The following is a 21,159-nucleotide window of genomic DNA, read 5'->3' as shown; positions in this document are numbered from 1 at the left end:
GTCTATGGTTTGAAGGAATGGATGAAAGTGGAAAAGTGTGTGAGTGGGGTGGGGGTTTTCAGGTGTTGGTTTTTTTTCCTTTTATACAGAATTTAGATGGAAAAAAAATGGCATAGTATACGAAAATGCATTTTTGTGAGTTCAAAATGTGCCAGTTTGAGGGGAAAATGTGAAACAGTCCCGAGGTGTGAGGGAAAGGAGCATGTACATTACAAAAACATGCTGAGTTAAATTTGATCCGAATGTTACATTTGTCGGCGCTCAAATATAATAGAGCCGACATCTGTATCTCAACCTGAAGGTTTTCATATACTCATATGGTAAATGTCCCATGTGCCGATGACGAATCAGAGCGACTTTACATCCCAGAGATTTCATCAGAACCAAGGCAGCTTCACTTCACCTCGAGTCGCACACAAAATATAGTTTTTGCTCTTAAATCATTTATTCATGTATGTACAAGTGAAATTTTTTTTTTTAATTCACATAACATGATGACAGATATCCCCGGAGGAGAAAGATGACTGGGGCTTTCGTGATTCTAAAGACTATGCAGTCCCCTTAGTCATCTTCAGGCCTCAGACACCAGGTGATGGAACGGTTATTCAGTTTCTCAGTATTCACCATGAGCAGAGAAAACATGTGTACTTTAATTCTAGTTGCTGATTGCAGACAGTGACATTCATGTCAAGTGTAGATTTCAAATCTCGTCTCAAAAAATCTGCTAATAATTATTAATCCCTGTGTACCATTATTCCTGATGTGTTTTTTTTATATGAGAAACTGTACATTAATATTCTTTCTCGCACAAACATTCCTCTTCATATATTAACATTCGTTCCTGTGTATGACGCTGATATTTTCAAAAAGTGGCAGAGCCCTAAATTAAAACGGCAGAATCATTAAAATAACACTGTTTAAACATCGGAGTTTAAAAATGCTCTAAAAAAGAAAATCTGTGTCTTTCATTCACAGCGCGGCGACGTAAAAGCTGAGTCCGGAGCGAACGCAGAGGCTGATTATCTCTCTGGATTCGCCACAGACGAGTCATAAACATGATGATGGCGGCGGCGACGGCGATATTTATAAGTTGCTGAACAGTTCGTTCCTCTTGCTCCAGTCCATGGGCGGGGCTTTCTTGGCCGATCGTTTCTGATGGGCTCGTTCTCGGGCCTGAGCCAGCGACATGCTCAGACCCAGGCTGCCAGCCGCCTCCGGGGCTCTCTCAGCCTGGACACACACACAGACAAGTTCACAGTCAATACACGACAATACAACAGTACAGGACTTTTGGAACTGGACTTTTGGAACATTTTTTCCAGATGTTAAAAGACCACTGTACCCCTGGAGGAGGGGAGCCGGTAGTTTCCGCCGGCAGCAAGGCGTCGGAGGAGGCGCTGGACGATCTCGACGCGTGAGGCTTCATCACTGCTGATGCCTGATGAGATAAGAGTTTAAACCTGTCATGTACTTTTTCTAAAAGAACTTTTCCCATGAAAAAATTCTGACTTCACCACTTTGACCTTTTAACTAATTCCTTCTCCTGTCCAGCAGAGGTCAGTAGAACCCTGCTGTCAGTAGCCTGAGGTGTGCGGCTCACTTCTCATAGCCGTGGCTCAGTTTCAGCAATAATCTGTGCTCGGGAGGGGAAACCAGTGAAAAAACCTTTTTTTTGCCCGTCTTCTCTGTGTGATTAACTTCATGTACGATTGAAACTGGACTCCGACACACGAGCAGCTGCTCTTCTCAAACATGAACCACGGGTTCAAGTGCCACAGGTTGTTGAAGATGAATTGAATCGGTTGTGGGAATGTTTCTCAGCGTCTGTACAAGGGGGTAGATCAGACCCATCTGCTTGTATGGCCCACTGATAACACACAGGGAGGAGTGTATACACACACACACACACACACACACACACACACACACACACACACACACACACACACACACACACACACACACACACACACACACACACACACACACACACACACACACACACACACACACACACACACACACACACACACACACACACACACACACACACACACTTAAGGTCAGGGGTCGATAGGATTGTTTATGCTGAGCGTTATGTAATTGCTGGTCAATAAGAGATTGTTCCCGCTGCGGCCTCATGTGCGAGTGTGTGTGTGTGTGAACTGCGCTCGTTAGTCGTCTAATTTGCATAATCCCCATCTCGCCAACCGGAGTTAAAGCCCCTTCAATCCCATGATCCTCCAGGACACAGACGAGAGCGAGGGGGAGAGAGAGAGAGAGAGAGGGAGAGAGAGGGAGGGAGGGAAATGCACAGCGCTGAGCTCCCGTTGCCATGGCGAAGGGTCAGCCACAATGTCACCGGAGGGGCCAATGCACTTTCACCATGTTGTCAGTGTTTGTTTGTGTGTGTGTGTGTGTGTGTGTGTGTGTGTGTGTGTGTGTGTGTGTGTGTGTGTGTGTGTGTGTGTGTGGAGAGGTGAGGGGGGGAGGGTTACTACTCCCTCCTACAGAAGACTGTTTACTTTTGATAATCTCCCCCTGCGGTGCCTGTGGAACGTCACACCACACGGACTGGTAATTAAAGGGGCATTCCACTGATTTCACACACCGCGGAGACCGTCACTCAGAAACGTCTAGAAACCAGAGTGTCATGTTCCTCTGTGGCCCTGCACGCCGAGGAAATAACCCCGACGATGACATTACAATGATGTGTGTGTGTGTGTTGCAAACTGAGGGCATTGCACATGGAGGGTAACAAGAATCTAACAAAAGGAGCAAATTAGTTGCATTATGGGAATTGTAGTAAACATGTTTTTTTTTACCTACATTTGACAGGGTATGATGGCCCATGCTGCACTAGCCCTTTATCAACCAGCCAATTATCATCACTCATCATATCGGGCTGCATGTGATCTTGCTGTCTACACCAATATCATGAAATTTAAAAAAAAAAAGTGTGTATGTATATATATATATATATAGAGCTATGGGTTATATGAGTAAGAATGCTAATTTGATGAGAATTATTTCATTGCCTGGCATCAACAGAGCCACAAAGAGCAAAAAAACCTGAGCTCACTGACTGCTCTGCTTCGTAACCTGTATTATAGAACAAGTCTGTGCTCAATAACCCAATATTATCATACGCAATATCAGATTTCAGTTGTCATCTGCATTAGTCTATAAAACTCTTGACTTTGTCACTGTGAATTTCTTTCCTTGATCGTCTCAGATCTTCATCTCGTGGACCATCACCAAGTCCACAGCAAGGAGCAAGTGTTCCGTTACTCACACTCTCATATTCACCCCATCTTTTTTTTCCCTTCTTTTGATTTGATTTTAATGTTTCCATCCTTTTAACTTGCATTTCACCATTTCATGCAGTATTTGCCTTTGTATATTAAATGTGCTAGAAGATGGAACTTGCCAAACAAAATGATAATTGTTCAGTATTTCAAAATAACATGGGACGCAGCTTTGGTTTACAGTTAATCGCTGCTCTGCACTAAAGAGATAAACAGACAAACTGAATGCTTCTGCCACAGGTTCTCAGTATCAGCTTTTCTAAAATGTTATCAGTCAGATTGTAGATGTGTGGCGGAGTTTGTCCAGAAGTCTTAATCTGTTACCGGGAACGTCCGGAGAGGATCAGCAGGGCTTTTCCATGCCACTGTATGTCAGAGAGCAGGTGTGTGTGTGTGTGTGTGTGTGTGTGTGTGTGTGTGTGTGTGTGTGTGTGTGTGTGCACGTGCAGTAGTCCTCACCTCTTCGTCCTCTGATGCTCTCTCTGACCCTGGCTCAGGAAGGGGTCCTGCAGTGGAAAGTCAATCAGAAATCCATTTCTATCCGCTGTGCAGTTCATCTTTGACGTTCCAGACATTGTGTGTGTGTGTGTGTGTGTGTGTGTGTGGGTGGGTGTTTGTGTGTGTTACCAGACACGTGTTCCTCTAGTGGCAGGACGTTGCATCTCCTAAAGAACTCGTCAGTCTCGGCGTCGACCACCAGCAGTCGGGTCTGGTCTCCTCCGGCCTTGATGGCTGCGACCACCTCTGAGTGCTGCATCCCGATCACAGACACACCGTTGACCTGAGAGAGGAGGGGAGGGGGGCGAAGGTGAGGAGAGAGGAGGAAAGAAAGGGAAGGGGGAAAAAAGAAACCAAACAACAAATATGTTGACTTTCAAGTCATATGTTTGTGGATGTGGAAGTCCCTCAGATGAATATCAAATAATTTATTATTTTGTTTATGACAAATCTAAACTGATGCCTACAACACACACACCCAAAAATTAAAGTTATTAATGGTGGAAGAAAAAATACTAATACAACAACCATTTACCATTTAATTCAGCTCCCAACTCTTCTTTTTTAAAAAAAATAAGAGTTCTTTATGCTCATCTTCAACCATCACACTGACCATGTTCATACCTGCTGTTAACATCTGATCCAGCTCTAAGTGCCCAAGACACTGTGCGGGACCGCCTGCTCAGCTGATGACCTCTGACCCGGTACAGTTTCATAATGAACCATCGACCCGAGTATTTTTTGGAGCCAATCCCAGCTGACACTGGGGCGAGGCGGGGCTCACCCTGGACAGGTCGCCAGCCCATCGCAGGGCCGACACAGACACAAACATTCACACTCACATTCACACCTATGGTCAATTTAGAGTCTCCAATCCACCTAATCCCAATGTGCATGTTTGGATTGTGGGAGGAAGCTGGAGAACCCGGAGAGAACCCACGCAGATAGGGGGAGAACAGAAAGGCCCTTCCTGCTGAACCTTCATGCTGTGAGGTGGCACAGTGGTACAGTATGGTGGTTGGCAAAAATCCTGCACAGTGTTAAATAGCCTTCTTCATTGCATAAAAATAAAAACACCAAAAATAACAAATCTTTTATTATTCATGCTATAAAAAACATGTACATTTCAAGCCCTGAATTCTATTCCTACAATATCCAAGTATTAAATGTTGTATGCATCTTTTAACATCGATATAATATTTAATGTGTCTACCATTATTCCACTGGACTTCACACCATAGCATATGAACACAACAGTGTTTACCCTAGGTTTACTTTGTATTGGGGGTTGAATTTTTTAGGGGGTTAGGGTTAGGTTTCACAAATCACGTTAAGTTCTATCCACAATCTTTTATACAGGAGCCCACGGGAATGAGGAATAAGGCGTATAGGGAAAGTGACCTTCAATTTCTTCTGTTTGGCATTATATGTAAAATATATATTTTACATTTGTTTTATTGGACTTTTCAATTCAATGCTAGGGGAAACACCGCACAATGTGCTGTTGCAGATACTCAGCAGTGAGCGTGTGTTGTTTCTCCTCACATGACGACTGTGTTATAGAGGCTGTGTTGGAACATTTGTACTGCACCACACCCGTATCAGGATCGACACACCCTGCGTGACAGTGCAAACGAAGCAGTTAACCTGCTGTCAGAGGCTCAGGCCCTGAGTGTGTGATTGTGTGTGTGTGTGTGTGTGTGTGTGTGTGTGTGTGTGTGTGTGTGTGTGTGTGTGTGAATTTAACCGAGGTTCACGGATTAGTGCTCACGGCTGCAGCTGCGGCTGATATATTCCTTAGATGAAGATGTTATGGTAAATGTTCAAAACATATTTCCACAGCAGTCTCAAAATATCAGACACTATTTCCAACAAGAATTGATTCCATATCACCCTGTCAGCCGGTGGAATGTATGCTTTCACTGGTGGAGACATTCCCGTTACTTCAATGTGGTTCATGATGGTCACTCGCGCACAGAACGGCGGGGCGAACCTGGAGTGATTCATCGTGATATTTATACATAAAGATAAAAGTGATGATGAATGGAAGGACACGCAAGGGCCTCAGTGACGACAGAAGAGTAATGGTACCAGCCCTGGAAAAATGTTTGGCAACACCATCTTTTGACTGGGCGTGGTGCAGCGAGCGTACTCCCGGGACTAATCACGCAACCAGGGAGATAAGTGACGCAGGAATTCCTGTGGGAGGAAGAGCGGAGCTGGGAACACCGTCAGGAACGTCTCTGTCTCACCAGCTCCCACACTGCTGCAGAACACGCTGCTACGGTGTATATTCCTCTCAATTGACTGGGCCGTAACCTCTCCAAGAAATTCAGCACATTCCCGGCATTCTGACCCCCCCACACACACACACACACACAAAAAAAATCCTCCTCTTGAGCCTGTACCATGTCCCGTTTACAGCCTGCATGTCCGTGTGAATACTGTACACACACAGGATTACACCACCTCCGTTTATGTCAACAACAGTTGCCGTATCGCCTCTGCTGCCCTGCATGTGAGAGGCCATGCAGACGGTCACTCAGCCCGCAGAAACAGTAAGTGGATTAACTCTGAGCCAGCCATGTTCTTCCTGGCCAAACGGCCTTGTCGTCACACACCCAGGAGCAGATACCCACACAAAAAACATATGCACACTCCCGTTAGATTCGCGCTCCATCTCCTAACACTTTCAGCTTCAGCTGGGCGTAAGAGGATTACGGCTGATGCACAAACAAACAAAATAAACCACACACACGCACACGCACACGCACAGACACACACACACACACACACACACACACACACACACACACACTCGACACAGTGTTAATCAAAACACAACGCAACCGTGTGAGGGGATGAGCGTGCGCGTTGTGTACCTGGATGATCTTGTCCTGTGGCTTAAGGCCGGCCCTTTGAGCCGGGGAGTCGTCATCCACGGCTCTGATGAACTGGCCCGGTTTGGACTTCTCGCTGTGCAGGTTGAAGCCGTAGCCGTTGGCTCCCTTCCCCAGTTGACAGAGGCGAGGCCGCGGCCCACCTCTCTCATCCTGCACACACACACACACACAAGAAAAAAAACACCAGGAGAAAATTAGCATGAAAGTTCACTTCAAGGTGTAAACACTTTTTGCGTGAACGGCTCTTTGCATGAAACGGTCACATTATTGCGTAAGAGCATCAGCTTCATAAGTGTAGCTGATCAAAGCCAGGTCTTTGTCCGTCGTCACTTTGGCCTGCCGAGGTTTCAGACTTTCTAAAGAGGCACTTTAACATTTGATGGAAAATGATTGGGGGGGGGAGAGAAAAAATTGACACCCATAGCAAGTCAAAACTATGAGGAATGTGAAAAATACAATATACAAAGTCAAAACCCTGAAGTAGTCCTTCAAAATTAGGATGTTGATGCAAAATGGTGTGTTTTTTTTGGCAAGATCACGTAAAAATGAAGAAGTAGCAATCATAAGATGAGGTACTGTAAGTGTGCGATCTGTGATATTGGGCTCTGTAAACAAAATTTGACTTGAAGTGAAACTGGAGACATTTCAAGTCTACGGAATTTAAAAATATTACAGACATTACAAATGACTGCCGTGTCTTCATTTGAACTTATCTCATACATTTGGCTGAAGAAGTCAAAACTTGTCTTCCACTTGTCTTCTTTTCCGGACACCTTCCTTAACCTTCAACTCATAGTCTTACATAACTGTAACGACAGCAGGTCTAATAGCTGTTAATATAAGGTAAGTGTCAGACACTTGGGACTTAATGATTTTTAAATGGCAGAGTGAAACACAGGACAACAAACCAACAGTCAAGAGAGAGAGAGAGAGAGAGAGAGAGAGAGAGAGAGAGAGAGAGCGCTCTATAACCATGCGACCATTTGTGATGAAAAGTTCCATTTACAGTTTGGTGCTGTTGACATCGGACTTATCCACTGAAGCACGTTCCCAAACGTGGCGCACTGTACGTCAGTCTGAGATTCCACATAAATATAATCGTTAGATGTTTGATCTAAATGACAAGGCATGTACGTCACCATGTAACTTCTCTATTTACGGACTATACACACGGGCCTGCAGTATATCAGACATATCTTATCTTTCTGTGGCCAGTGCCATGGATAAATGTCTAACCGCGTGCGGGCGAAAGACCTGGGCATTCATCGAACCATTCAACATGAAATCACACGTGCAGTAGGAGCGCTGCTGCACTGACGTCACAGGCTTCATCTTCATCACGGGACTCGGGTGGAAATGATTGTTGCATGGGTTCCTATCACAGAGTGGGTCCGCTCGGCTACCCCCGTTCCTATTGTTCCCTCTTTTTCATTACCTAGCAAAAAATTGGCTTCCATATCAATGCAAAAAAAAAAAAAACTGCCTCTGAACCCTTTTAGAGCTGACGTGCAGTAACAGCACAGTGGACACCTGAACGCCTCGTTCCCCCTTCCCCCCCATTTTGTTGTATTTCCGTAACCCGATAAGACCACAGCTATCAGCGGCATCTCTGTAAATGATTCTCCGCCGGGTGACCGTTCAAGATCTGTCACTGCAACCTCAGCCTTCACGCCGGGCAGGCGCCCTCCGCCTCACAAAGTGGATTATACATTGAGCCAGCGGTTAATGTGAAATCAGGGTCGTTGATGATTGCCGGAGCCATCCCGGGTGGGGCAGCGCGCTCCAGGGAGTCTTGGGCAAACCTTTGGACGGAGTAACGCGTTTATGACAAAACCCACGCCGCCCCTGGCTGTTAATGACGACGATAAGGATGATATGACAGCTGAGGTGCAAAGTGCACTGGAATGCTGTGCGCTGCCGTTTTCTTATTACGACAAGCGGAGGCGTGTACTCTCACCAGTAGTGACGAGCCACGGAAAGCGATCACCTGACTCTGCAGCTCGCCTCACCTTTTTCTTAAGCATCTTTAAGATCTTCGTGTTGGCTCTCGCTGGATAACACTGCTCTGTACCTTCCCAGCAACAAGCAGCAGAAACACAATGTTAGCAACTGGTTGGATGAACGTGTTTCAAGACTTGGTGGAGACCAAATAGAGCTAAAAACGCAGAGTAAATATTTGTATTACATTTCACCAGATGACCAGAAACACTACTCAAAATTAATTCTAATCTCGCAATGTTGACTAAAACATGTTCATCTTTAAAAGACGTAAACGATTTGTCAGTGTCCTGTTTGCAAGTTGATCCGCTGCCCCCCGGCGGTCCATTAATATGGAGTTAGAATTGGTTCATTAATCAAGCGCACAAAAAAATGATTCACGAGCTCTTAGGGAGCCTGGATTCGCCAGGTTGGAGTTTCACGTAGGTAGGATACTGTTGGCAGGACGAGAGCCAACACGCTAATCTGTTTTGCTGACTCAGTTTCCATCCCGGATTTATTATCTAATAAAGGTTGTATGTCATCAACCCTATAATGCAGTCTATTTTTCATGACATCCTGGGCTATAAGGATTACTATCCTAGTAAATTTAGACTCAAGGGATTTCAATCTGTGTGCGATGCTTAATATCTGCGCGTGTCAAATCACATACATCGCTCGTGAGTCATTTTTTTTGTGCGCTGGATGATGAACCAATTCTAACTCCACCATCATTAAAGACGAGTTCAGACAGCTGATCTAACACGCACTTCTTGGCTGCTGAAGAGTATTTGTGCCCATCATGTAGGGTGAACGAGCACCACTTAATCCATTCACAAAGGGGAGCAGAGAGTCGGCCTGCGGCCGAGGGGCTCTCTCACTTATACTTTAGCTTTGCTTCTCTGTTATCTGAAGTAGCACTGTAAGAAAACACAGGATACAGGAACCTTTGATTCCCACCTCCATAATTCTCCTTAGGGCTGGGCGATATGGCCGATAAATAATATGGCAATGTATTTTTGTTATAGCGCGCTGCACAATACATATCGCGATATTTTTAAATGTCCTCTAAAGGACTCCATAAATGCACAATTTAACCCTTCGATGCACACAATCACACCAGTGTGATGATTCTAGTAGTCCCTGCAACCTATGTCTGTATTAAAACATTCTTTAATCTTAATTATGTTCTTCAATGGTTTCTATTGGGACAATTTCAAACATTAAATCAAGTCTTGTGCCGGCGCCTTAACAAAAATTGACGTCAATTTGTTGTCGCGGTATTCGCGATAGTCATTTAATACATCCCATGTGCAACAAGCCATGATACATAGAATATATTAGAGATACCTCCCACACCTAACTCTCCCTATTACGCCACCAGCATCACTTAATTCCCTCTTTCTCTCCTTGGGACTGATGCTCAGGTAGGTCTGTATCTCTGGTTTCCGGTTAACACGTGTTGCTGGTCAGTTTTCACTCTCTCCCATAAAGTATGTTGCTTTCGTCAGCCTGGGCTCAGAGAGTCCTAGAGCACCAAGGCCCGGGCGTTGTGACAGCACCCAGCAGGGCGGTGGCAGAGGGATAATGGAAGGAGCCAGAGCAGCTCAGGAAGGACGGTCAGATTGAAAACTGTGGGACAATATCTGCCTAGAAAGTATACGGTTCCTCAGTGAGGAGTGAGACGAGTCGCGATAATCCGATCTACTGGCAGAGCTGAAATATCATTCACCAGAGACTCCCTTTAATAAGCCAGCCAGCAGGTGTCTCTGTGCCGATGCTGTGCAGCCTTTTGTCCTGTGCTTTCTTTTCATTTAGCCTCAGTGCGAAAAGACAGTGGTGCTTTTTACGGAGTAAATACGGGTAATTCCTGTACCACAGAGATGGTCATGCAACAATCATGAGAAAAGTATAGGCACATTAACAAAATGAACATGATAGTTTTTGTCTCGTTTTTAAGAGTGTCTATTTCAATGCACCACACATTTGAAAACCTTGTGATTCTTCAGTATGCACAGGAAAACCACAGTGTCAGCAGAGAGAGACACACACACACACACACACACACACACACACACACACACACACACACACACACACACACACACACACACACACACACACACACACACACACACACACACACACACACACACACACACACACACACACACACACACACACACACACACACACACACACACACACACACACACAAACTGCGGCGAAAGCTGTATGATAATGACACCACGGGGTGAAGTCCAGCAGAGAGTCTCTTCCGCACACCATTTTTCGGTGTTTATTGCTAAAGCAATCCTCTCCTGCAGATAAACGTCTGAGATAATGACGTGTCTTATGACACCCCAAGTCCAACCGAAATATTTCTATATGTGGGTTTGTGACTGGCTAACAATGATGCCAACAGCGTAGGTTGCGCCTACTTATTCTTACCATGTTGACTAGTGGTATCCAGAGTTTTGACACAAACCCAGAGGCGTGTTAACTTGTCTAATAAATGTTATTTATTAATAACGATGGCCTTCTGCCCTGACCTCGGTTTGGTTTTTCATATTTGAGAAAAGGAACTTTTCCCAGTCGCAGCCACTGACAGTGAGCATCACATATAATGCAGACTTGTTACATGTTGAGAAATGCTGACTGTAGTTCACAAACAAGCAAGGCATTGTAGGTCTGATGGCCACATGCTCTGACTGACTGTCAGGTCTGGTGAAAGATCTAAAGAGTGGAGAGGGAAGTGCTCAGTCCGTCAACGGCAACGCGGCCTCAACTGACTCTACTGTCTGCCGATGCTCGAGCTAGTCGTTCCTTCACTTTGGGAGTGGACACTTTGCACTCAGCGAGCAATTTCATTGTCTACTACTTTTGTATTCTAAGTAACAGAGACTGATTGATTTCTACGTGGTCTAAAAAAGAACAAAAAATGTGTTAAAGACCACTACGCAAAGGGAGAATGTAGCTTTGACTACCACAAACCTACCGCAAGGACATGAATTGTAACAGTGAGAGCTGCCAGTAAACCTCATCTGTGGTATATGTGAATTTGAAAATAAACTGAGAAATTAAAAAACACGGGCTACAAATAGCAACATTTAAATCTTGCCAATGAAAATGATTTCTGTCCAGATGACCGTTTTTGCACCATATCAGAAATAATCTCCAGCCACACTAACATGTTTGCATATCACATGACCATTTACTAACCCTATACTGGTCATGAACTTGCTGGTGTAAAGAGGAAGCAAGTTGTCTACTGAGAAAATATTAAAAAAACAAGGAACAACAATGGTAAAAAAAAACCTGAAGACCACTGACTTTTTGTAGTCAACTACGCAAAGTGCGTGTTGCATTCGCTGGCTGTAGTCAAGGCTGGGGCCTATTTTTTGTTTCAGCAAAAGGGTCACATGATAGGAGTATGTAAATCATGGAAGGGTATTGATGAAACGCAATCAGGGCCGGACTGTGGGAGTCTGCGTCCAACGCAAAGAAAGTTCCAGTTTCAGAGCCTTGAGTGTGGACGCCACTTATTAACGCAGCAGGAGTGAGGTGTTTTTAAAAGTGAAAACCGGTGGGTGACACTTACCACATGTACCGCCATAGAAACGGCATTGGATTTGTGATCTGCCGTCAAGAGCCATGGTGTGACTGCAGCTTTCGCCTAGTTTGAGTTTGACGGCACAAGAGGCAGCGGGGCAGCAACGGCAAACATTCCCTAGGCCAGCTGAATATCAAAGGTTAATGGTTTTACAGCTCGCAGTAGTTAAACATCAGACCCTGTGCTCCCAACCTGGTCTAATGAGGACTGACTTGTTGGTCGGACCTTGAACTGAGGGTTAGAAACACTGAACTGCTTGATATGAAAACTTATATAACCATCTCAAAGGGTACACAGGCTATACCACAAAACATGCTGTAAAGATTTAAAAGATATCCGGGAGGACGGTACCATGTCTACAGACGGAGCTGTTTATGTTAGGACCACACAAACAGGTTTGTCTGAGAGAGAGAACAGTCATTTGAATTTTGTTGTGTGACGTCCAGTCTGTCCAAACCCTTCGTACAGAAATGAATGTCCGCCTGATTAAGATGATAAGATTTAACTTTGTGTTTATTGCCTGAGGAAGACAATAGCTGACATAATCAAAGACACACTACATACAGCAGGACTGCCACTGTACGTGTAGCATTGTGGTTATCATCAACTGACAGAAGACAAACAATGTAACTACGGTACTATAGCAACTAGCTATGAGGACAGGAAGTGGTCTCTTCCACCCGAACTGCATACAAATCGTCTGCTGACACAGGAACCTGCTGTGTGCGCGCACGTGTGTGTGTGTGTGTGTGGTTATAGAGATGGTACCTGCCCACAAAATATGAAATGAGTTTAAGATTCATACACTTCTTTCCAACCTTCTTTTCCACCCACTCCAAAGTCTATGTCTTACGCTAATTTCATATTTTATGCTGTGGACACCGAGCTGAGCGTCTCATCAACGATGGATTGTGAGTAAAAGCACAACAGGGAGGTGATAGGACTATGGGCAAATGTTTGTTAAGATGTAAAATCGAGCTTGGTGGAGTGTAATATGGGGAATCCACCCATCCTAACGTCCTAACGTAAGCCAAGCATCAGAATCTTGCCAGTGGCAGTTTTGCTTAAATACCATCAGGAGAAAACATTCACTGTTAACGCTGATACCGAGGGATCTCAGTTAAGCATCTTTAGTACTTGACGGAGTCCAGGTCTTCCCAGCGGCTGTCCCCTCGGAAGACCCGACGCAATACGGAAAAACTTAGGCTTCCCAAGGAGGAGCTGGGTGGTGTGGCTGGGAAGAGGAACATCTGGGCATCCCTCCTGCCACCACGACACGGGCCCAGATAAGCAGCTGTAAATGGATACTGTGGTTCACTGAATCTTTCTTTTTTTGTTGTTATTATTGATCGGGTATGAAAGAACATATTGCAAATTTAAACACTCTCCTCTTGTCTCTATGTACTTCAACACCTAATTATTTTTGGTCGTGCTGGATTCTCAAATAAGCAGTTGCTGACTGAACAGGAGAAGCAGGCTAAGACCAAAGCTTGAGTGCACTGCCCCTGTAATACACTGTAGTATCACTTCACTCAGACTGTAAGAGGGCGAGAGGCTTCATAGACACTAACACTAATTACATGCACCAAATGGAATTATAATCCCTGTCATCCCAAAGCCCCTGACACAATCGGTGATGGCTCTGCAGACGTTCAATGGACTACTTAACTTCACTGTCAAATCTGTGCAAAAATTAGGGCGAAAAACCCGATAGGATTATTTTTTCCCCAGAGGGGAATTTGAAAAATAAATGGAGGTCTATGTGTCCTTGAAGGCAAAGTCTGGATGGCTATTTTGTATCCGTGTACGTATTTTTTTTAGAATATGTCCCAAAGAGTGAGGTTCTCAGTCAGATGATGCCGACAGCTATTCTATGAAGCTTGTTTTGGATAAATGCCCATATATTTTTACACAATAATGTAAAAAATTGTGACGTGGAAAAATTATATAACATTTTTTTTGTGTCATTGTTTGTCAAATGCAGTCAACAAGTCCTCCAGCCGGTACGACCACGTTGGTTGTTTGTACCTACCCTCTGATAGGAGTCATACCAGAGCCAATTTGATATGGTAGCCAATATGGAGCCCATACAATAAGGAACGGTCATGGTCTGATTAGGTTTCAGGAAAAAGTCCTGCTTAAAGGTTATAGAATAGTTGTGGTAAAGGAAAGGATAATGACTGGCAGTTTCTATTGGGAAAAGAGCAGCGGCCTCTGTGGCCTTTACAGCGCTGGTTTGGCAGCCCAGGAAAACTCACAGAAAAAAATAGCTTGCATTGTCAATCGCCTTGCGCGATGCTACTCGGCCAATCATTGCGTTTCGAGTCCATGAGTGAGATTCACACACGAGACAAGAGACAATGGTAAAAATGTGGGGAATCAAGACAAGTTAACTCAGTTCAGTTGTGAAGATGTGTTGACACTGTTTATCATGACATTTTAGAGATAATTAAAATGTGAGATTGAGGTAACAAACAAGAATAAAAAAGCTACACTTTTTATTTCATCTTTCTGTCAAACGGGGTCATTTTTTAGGGCAGGACATTCTCACTGCAGTATTTGAGCATGAAAGTGATTTGTCCAAGCATTTGAGAGCCTTTTCTGCGCTGCAATAATGATTATTATGTGATCACTGCTGAAGTGAGACCACTTCATTTCCAATTAGACAGTAGAACTGAATGGATCTGTATGTTATGGCTGTTTGCATGTGTGCGATACCATCCAGCTTCATACACCCTCTCACGTCAAGGCTGCTACAGTCACAGATGCGACAGCAAATGCTGGGCTGGCACGTAAAGGTGAAAATCTTAGCCCTCCTAAGTGAAATCCGCACTGGCAGGTGAAGGAGGATTGGAAGCTCCAGAACTGCAGCTAAGTGAAACTTGAAGTTAGATTTTTATTTCTCAGGGCCCACAGTGATGTCCTTGAATTGTTGGTTTTCTCCAGCTGATACAAAGGGGTCTATTTTAATGATCTAAGCTCATGGTCTAAACAGCATGGCTCCTCTAGGACGTTCGCAAGTGCATTTAGGGCGTGTCCAAATCCACATTAGTTAGTTTAACAGTGGGAAAAAGGTTGTTGCACAAGCTCCTAAATCAGCCACTTAGTCATGGGTGCGGTTTTGGCGTAACATGGAATAAACCATAAACCACTAAACAAACACTCAGACTTTAGACCAGACTTAATAACTTGCTGCCTATCAACTGATAAATTGAATGGATAGATGATGTATCGACTGATATTACCAATTGCAAATGTACCAATATTGGTACATGTCGGCAAATCAGTACTACAGCACAAAACTGCCTTGGGTAGTTGGAGGTAATTTAGCAATAACAGGGACATCTGTCCTCTAAAGAACATTCACAGGTTTATTTCTGGGAGAAAAGTCCTACTTGGAACATGGTGACAATTTTATAAAAAAAACTAAAGAATATACTGAAATATGAATATCTAGAGTAAGCCTGCAAAGTCCAGTAATTGTCAGGCGAATTTAATAATTAACCAATGAACTAATTTCAGCAGTTTAAAAACAATAAAATGCGTGAAGAAATGTTCAGTAACGTGCGACACGCAATATTACACACAGTAGTTGCAGTTCCTGCACTGAACTGAAGAAGTTACACAAGTGCAGACTCCAATCTGTCGGTTTTTAAATGGAAATATTACGTCGACGGCATAAACCGAGTGCAGCCATATTGAGTAACATCACCATAATCATGATTTACCAAACTCATCACCATAATCATGATTTACACTACTCCTGACTCAATAAAGTGACAGATTGATTGTTGAGTGATAAGACTTGTTGTGAAACACTGAAGAAGAAATGATCCTTTGGAAAAGTGACAGCTGCCCCACGGCCTTCACTCTGAGCGTGAGGATCAAAGTCTTAAGAAGTGTTGGCGTAAGACAAAGGGGTGGAGTATTATAAGTCTGTGTCATGAGTAACCGATGGATTGTCCATTCAAATTTGACCAGCAAAAAGTAGCAGCGCAATCAATTGGCAGGAGTCAAACGGCAGCAACTATTCATGTTCGGTCTAGAACCTCATCGAATTCAACTTTGCCTCCGCTCTTTAAACAACCATTTGTCTAGGGGCCTATTATCTCATCGTCTGTTTGACACTTTCACATCTATGAGTAGAGGACAAACCGTTCAATACAACACAAACACACACACACACACACACACACACACACACACACACACACACACACACACACACACACACACACACACACACACACACACACACACACACACACACACACACACACACACACACACACACACACACACACACACACACACACACACACACACACACACACACACACAGACTGTGTGTTAAGTGAGGGTGTAGGCATTTCAGGGTCAGGGTGGCCTCCTTGTTGAGGCGTGAGAGCCCTCTCTACTTTCCTCCCCTGGCCCAGAAGCCTTTCTCCCCATGCAAACACTGGCGACAAAGCCTCTTCTCTGTCTGCTGTCCGGAGTCTCTATGGTGACCAACAGAGTTCTCGGCGTGTTGGGAGGACTGGGTCGCCGGAGGCCAGGATGTTACCATAATATGATGACATGCTCGCTCACTTTGTGCTTTTTATCCGCCCGAAGAAAAAAAAAAAAAGAGCAATCTCTTCAGAATTAGGTATCCTACTCTTTGTCAAGACTATCGGCGTAGTGATTTTGGTATATTTAGAGAAACAAAATGTCGGTGATCACGGCTAAACGCAGGCAAAGATGTGAAAGAAACAATTGTTTGAGCATTTTTACGCTCAGCAGGGCAATATATACGTCATCATTGGGCAGCCCACTCAAGTGTATCCCATGGGGGGGCTGGTATCAGAGACCAGTATCAGACCAGGCTTTGTTTCTACATGTGTACACGTGAACGGGGCAATATTAATCTGAGCTCTTCTCCTTTGGCCCAACAAGTCCTCCAACTCTTACGACCAACTCTGTCGTATGTGGTAAATACTGACCACATCAACCGTTTCCTATGATAGCGCCTCCGGTGACGTAGTTACGCTACAAAAACGTTTCTCGTGTCAGAGCATCGTGGGCTTTACCAACGCATGGTTAATGAACTGGTAAAGGTAAGGGCGATGGTTACGGTTAGGGTGACATGGCAGAGAATCAGCATGATTACTTTGCGGAGTATAAGGGAATCCATATAAATACACACCTATAGCGGCCTTGTATATAACTACTGCTGGAGGTCTGCGGTCTTTAAAACGACCACATACGTCGGGTTCGACATAAGAGTTGGAGGACAGGCTCCTTTGGCCGCAACCTCCTCCTCCATGTTCTTGATCTCAGCAAACTTTTCCTTCAATGCTTAACCTGTGTTTTCCAGCATAAATAAAGTCCAGAGTAGTGCCACTCTCAATGTTGCCACAGATCCGAACGCTGGAGGCTTGACAGTGTGCAGAGTGGACCGTGCCAGTCCGGACTTTGTTGATGCTCCCAATGTGAGCAAAGAACAACATTGGATGATGGCGGCTTTCTACGGCAGCCTTCTGCTTTGCTGACTTTCAATTCAACTCCAACAGCTTCACACTCAAAGTTTCTCATTTGAGCGTTTTCTTTGCACACAATGCGCAGCTGGATTAAAAATGCTTCATTTTTTACCAGACTTCGACCACGCACACCAAGTGCACTGTTCTCTTTGCGTCTTACAAATAGTTTTTGGTTCATGGACGGTTGATTGATGCTATCTCAAATACGTCAGCTTAACAGCACCAGACTGGAGAATTAGCTCAACCAGCTTTTTATCTCAATGTGTCCAACTCGCAATATTCATGCAGCAATAGGTGAATAGAAATGCTTATTAAAATGAAAAGCATTGGAGGAGCAACACATACCCTGCGCCTGCACTGTATACACATCTATCAGACAATGATAATTTTTCTACATTACAATAATGCCATTTCAAAATGACATCATCAAGATGTAAATTCTACCATATGATGTCGGATGATTGGTTAATCTAATCTGTCTCTAATCTTACTGGTTGCAAAGGTTAATGCACAACTACATCATATCACCAAAAAATGTTCTGACCTCATAGCGACAATCATGATGCTGTCATGATGATCATGGATTATTTTCCATTGTATACAACCTTTGGTCTTGTCTGTGGTTCGATAGGGTCCACAGATTTTTGAACAATGCATGGGTGTCATTTTCTGACGCCATTGCATGTTGTTCATGATGCCACACATAAGAGATCGAAGGAAGGGGAATTACTTTCTGATCAATATAAGCTTTAGATTTGAGATATATTGGAAAACTTTTGTTGACCTTGACCCTATAACTGATCAGCTCCAAATGTCAATTTGTAAATAAACAAGAATCCCATTTTTTTTCCTAAGTCCAATAAAACACACAGCTCAACACCTCCACAATGAGGCATCGCTGTTACACAACATTTAAACCAGGGTTTACAAGCCTTTCAAAGAATGATGTCATAAAGTTGTTTTGATAACCGACAACAAAAGCCAGGTTTTTTCACAGGCTTTTACGGTGAGGTAAAGAAAGAAACGTGTACCAGCATTAAATGTGGTGCACCGCCTCAGACAGGAAGTCAGACCATCTGTATTATTACTTATCCAGCTCTTGTGACGAAAATCAGCAAAGCTTATTCAGCAGTGTAAAATATTTCAATTCGCCTTTGTACAGCACTCGATGAAAGACTGTCTGGACTCATGATCTCATTGACATGCATCGGTTTGTCAAAGCATCTGATCCAACAAGCCAAACTTGACGGGGAATGAGTCCGAGGCCTGGAGCATTTCACTGTGCTGCGTCACCGCTATGTCTTACCCCACAGCTTTTCACTGGCAACTGGAAGTGGCCACTTTGTAAGGAAAGAGTTACCACGAATCCTCTGCAGCTCACACGCATCGCCGACCTCAGATCAGACCCAGGGGCACACCGCTCTTTTGGCGGATGAGACTGCCTAGTCTGACTTCGATATTCAATTTTATAGGTGAATTTGGGCAATATACTGACATATACAGTGAGATTATATAAATCTAAATAAGGACGGCTGACATAAATTATCTTTATTTACCAGGTATCTAATGTGCTGGATTTACCAAAAGCTAGAGCCTGACCAAGATGGCTCCTTGGGGGGCTGATGCCGATACCTATATTACAGAGTAAAAAATGTGTAATGCTGACATTTGACCGATTATATATATAAAAAGCAATGTCATAATCAAACACTTATGACAAGAAAATGCAATATAGGCTTCATATTTGACAGTTTAACCAAAAACCTTGTTATAAACCCTAACCACAAATAAAAAGAAGAAGAAAACACAAAAACAACAATATAGTAAAAAAAATAAAATAAATATATATATATATATATATATATATATATATATATAGAACTTGAATTAAGAAAATAAACGGATTTCATATCGGCGGATATTGACAAACATAAACACAGATACCAGCACGTCTGTGAGAGATTGATATCAGCCAACCGCTCTATGAACAAACAAACTCCTAAACTTAGAAACTGTCTGTGGATGAAATATGTATTTCGAGTGATGGGACACAAAAGTGAGTTGAACCTGCGTGGAGAGTGTTTTGTGACACATAGTTGACCCACAGGCCAGGCAAAGGAAAAAATGTATCTCTGAGGTCAAGTTTCTCAAATGATTTTCCAGAATTGTTTGCGGTATTGTGTGAACGGGACAACATCTGACCTTTTGACCCGACAGCTCAGGAGTCAGAGCCTACAATAAGAGGACCAATGACGTGGATACATTATAACACGAGTTACTGTTTCACGATGTAACAATACGACGTGTGCAGTGAAGGACAGTACCTTGGTGCCGGAGCTGACGCTCAGTCTCTCCGACCTGTCCGAGGCCGAGTCCCCGTTCTCGCGCGGCGCCGGGCTGGACCCCCGCGGGGACGCGCCGTTGCTCCGCGCGTCCCCGCGCTCCGCGGGGCTGTCGGCGGCGGGCAGGGGGATCCCCTCCGCGACGAACTCCTTCCGGCACTGCAGGCTGTGCCTGCTCAGCAGCTCCGCCGTGTCGGCGTCGACCACGACGAGCTCCAGCGCCCCGGCGGTGGCCCGTATCCGCGCCACGACCTGCTGGTGGCTCTCGCCCTCCACGCTCTCGCCGTTCACGAACGCCAGCCGGTCGCCCGCCAAGAGCCCGGCCGCGGCGGCCGGGGTGTCGGGCTCCACGAGCCGGATGAACTGCCCCGTCTTGCCCTTCTCGCCGTGCAGGTGGAAGCCGTAGCCGCCGGATCCCCTCTCCAGCACGCACAGCCTGGGTCGGAGGCTTGACATGTCGATGACTCTTCGGAGCCGATTGGGAGAAAGGACAAAACTTGGGACGCCTGCTTGCGAGCCGCTCAGAACTCCGCGACAAGCACGCCAGACGAGAGTGACACCTGCTTACTTCCGCTGAACTGAGTCACTCTGCGAAGTTCCTGCTGCCGCTGCAGTACGGCCGAGTGCTCCCCTCCTCCCGGTCCCGCGAACTCAACTGCTGTGTCGCAATCCTCTCTTTCACCGCTTCTCACCGGCCCGTCCTCAGCGGAGGTGCCGCCCGTCAAGCTGCCGCAATGAGATGACCGGGCGTCCTCGGATTTTCAAAATAAAACCCCAACAGCGCTCTGATTTAATTTCACTGGCCATCATCAGGATTGTAGCCTCAACTATACGTTTTCCCAATTTGAAGTCACACAGTTTCCAATACCAATATCATCGAGAGAATTTTCATCATCGAATAATCTGTCGATTATTTTCTCCATTAATCGATTAGTTGTTTGGTCCATACAATTTCATGAAATGGTGAAACGTGTCGATCGTTTTCCTCAAATGTTTTGT

At 44.6% G+C, this 21,159-nt stretch overlaps 1 protein-coding gene across 1 annotated transcript; it reads right to left on the bottom strand.

Annotated features, from left to right (window-relative positions):
• Nucleotides 1–423: 423 nt before the first annotated feature.
• slc9a3r1a (SLC9A3 regulator 1a) lies at nucleotides 424–20,862 on the bottom strand. Its single transcript, XM_035612844.2, has 6 exons — nucleotides 20,143–20,862; nucleotides 6,689–6,859; nucleotides 3,936–4,089; nucleotides 3,768–3,814; nucleotides 1,343–1,438; nucleotides 424–1,230 (listed from the first exon to the last, which is right to left on the bottom strand). The coding sequence occupies exons 1-6, from the start codon at nucleotides 20,614–20,616 to the stop codon at nucleotides 1,084–1,086; spliced, it is 1,089 nt and encodes a 362-aa protein (XP_035468737.1). The 5' UTR covers nucleotides 20,617–20,862; the 3' UTR covers nucleotides 424–1,083.
• Between the last annotated feature and the right edge of the window lie 297 nt (nucleotides 20,863–21,159).

Source organism: Scophthalmus maximus, chromosome 16 (assembly GCF_022379125.1).
Source record: "Scophthalmus maximus strain ysfricsl-2021 chromosome 16, ASM2237912v1, whole genome shotgun sequence".
Classification (NCBI taxonomy): domain Eukaryota; kingdom Metazoa; phylum Chordata; class Actinopteri; order Pleuronectiformes; family Scophthalmidae; genus Scophthalmus; species Scophthalmus maximus.
The sequence above is the reverse complement of the archived record's forward strand: the minus strand, read 5'-3'. Positions and strand labels throughout refer to the sequence as shown.

Bases quoted from the DNA above. Each gene is read 5' to 3' on its own strand.
- slc9a3r1a (XM_035612844.2), bottom strand. From the start codon at position 20,616: ATGTCAAGCCTCCGACCCAGGCTGTGCGTGCTGGAGAGGGGATCCGGC. The intron at 3,815-3,935 runs GTAACACACACA...TTTCCACTGCAG, and splicing joins ACTAGAGGAACACGTGTCTG to GACCCCTTCCTGAGCCAGGG. The intron at 1,439-3,767 runs GTGAGGACTACT...TTATCTCATCAG, and splicing joins GAGCATCAGAGGACGAAGAG to GCATCAGCAGTGATGAAGCC.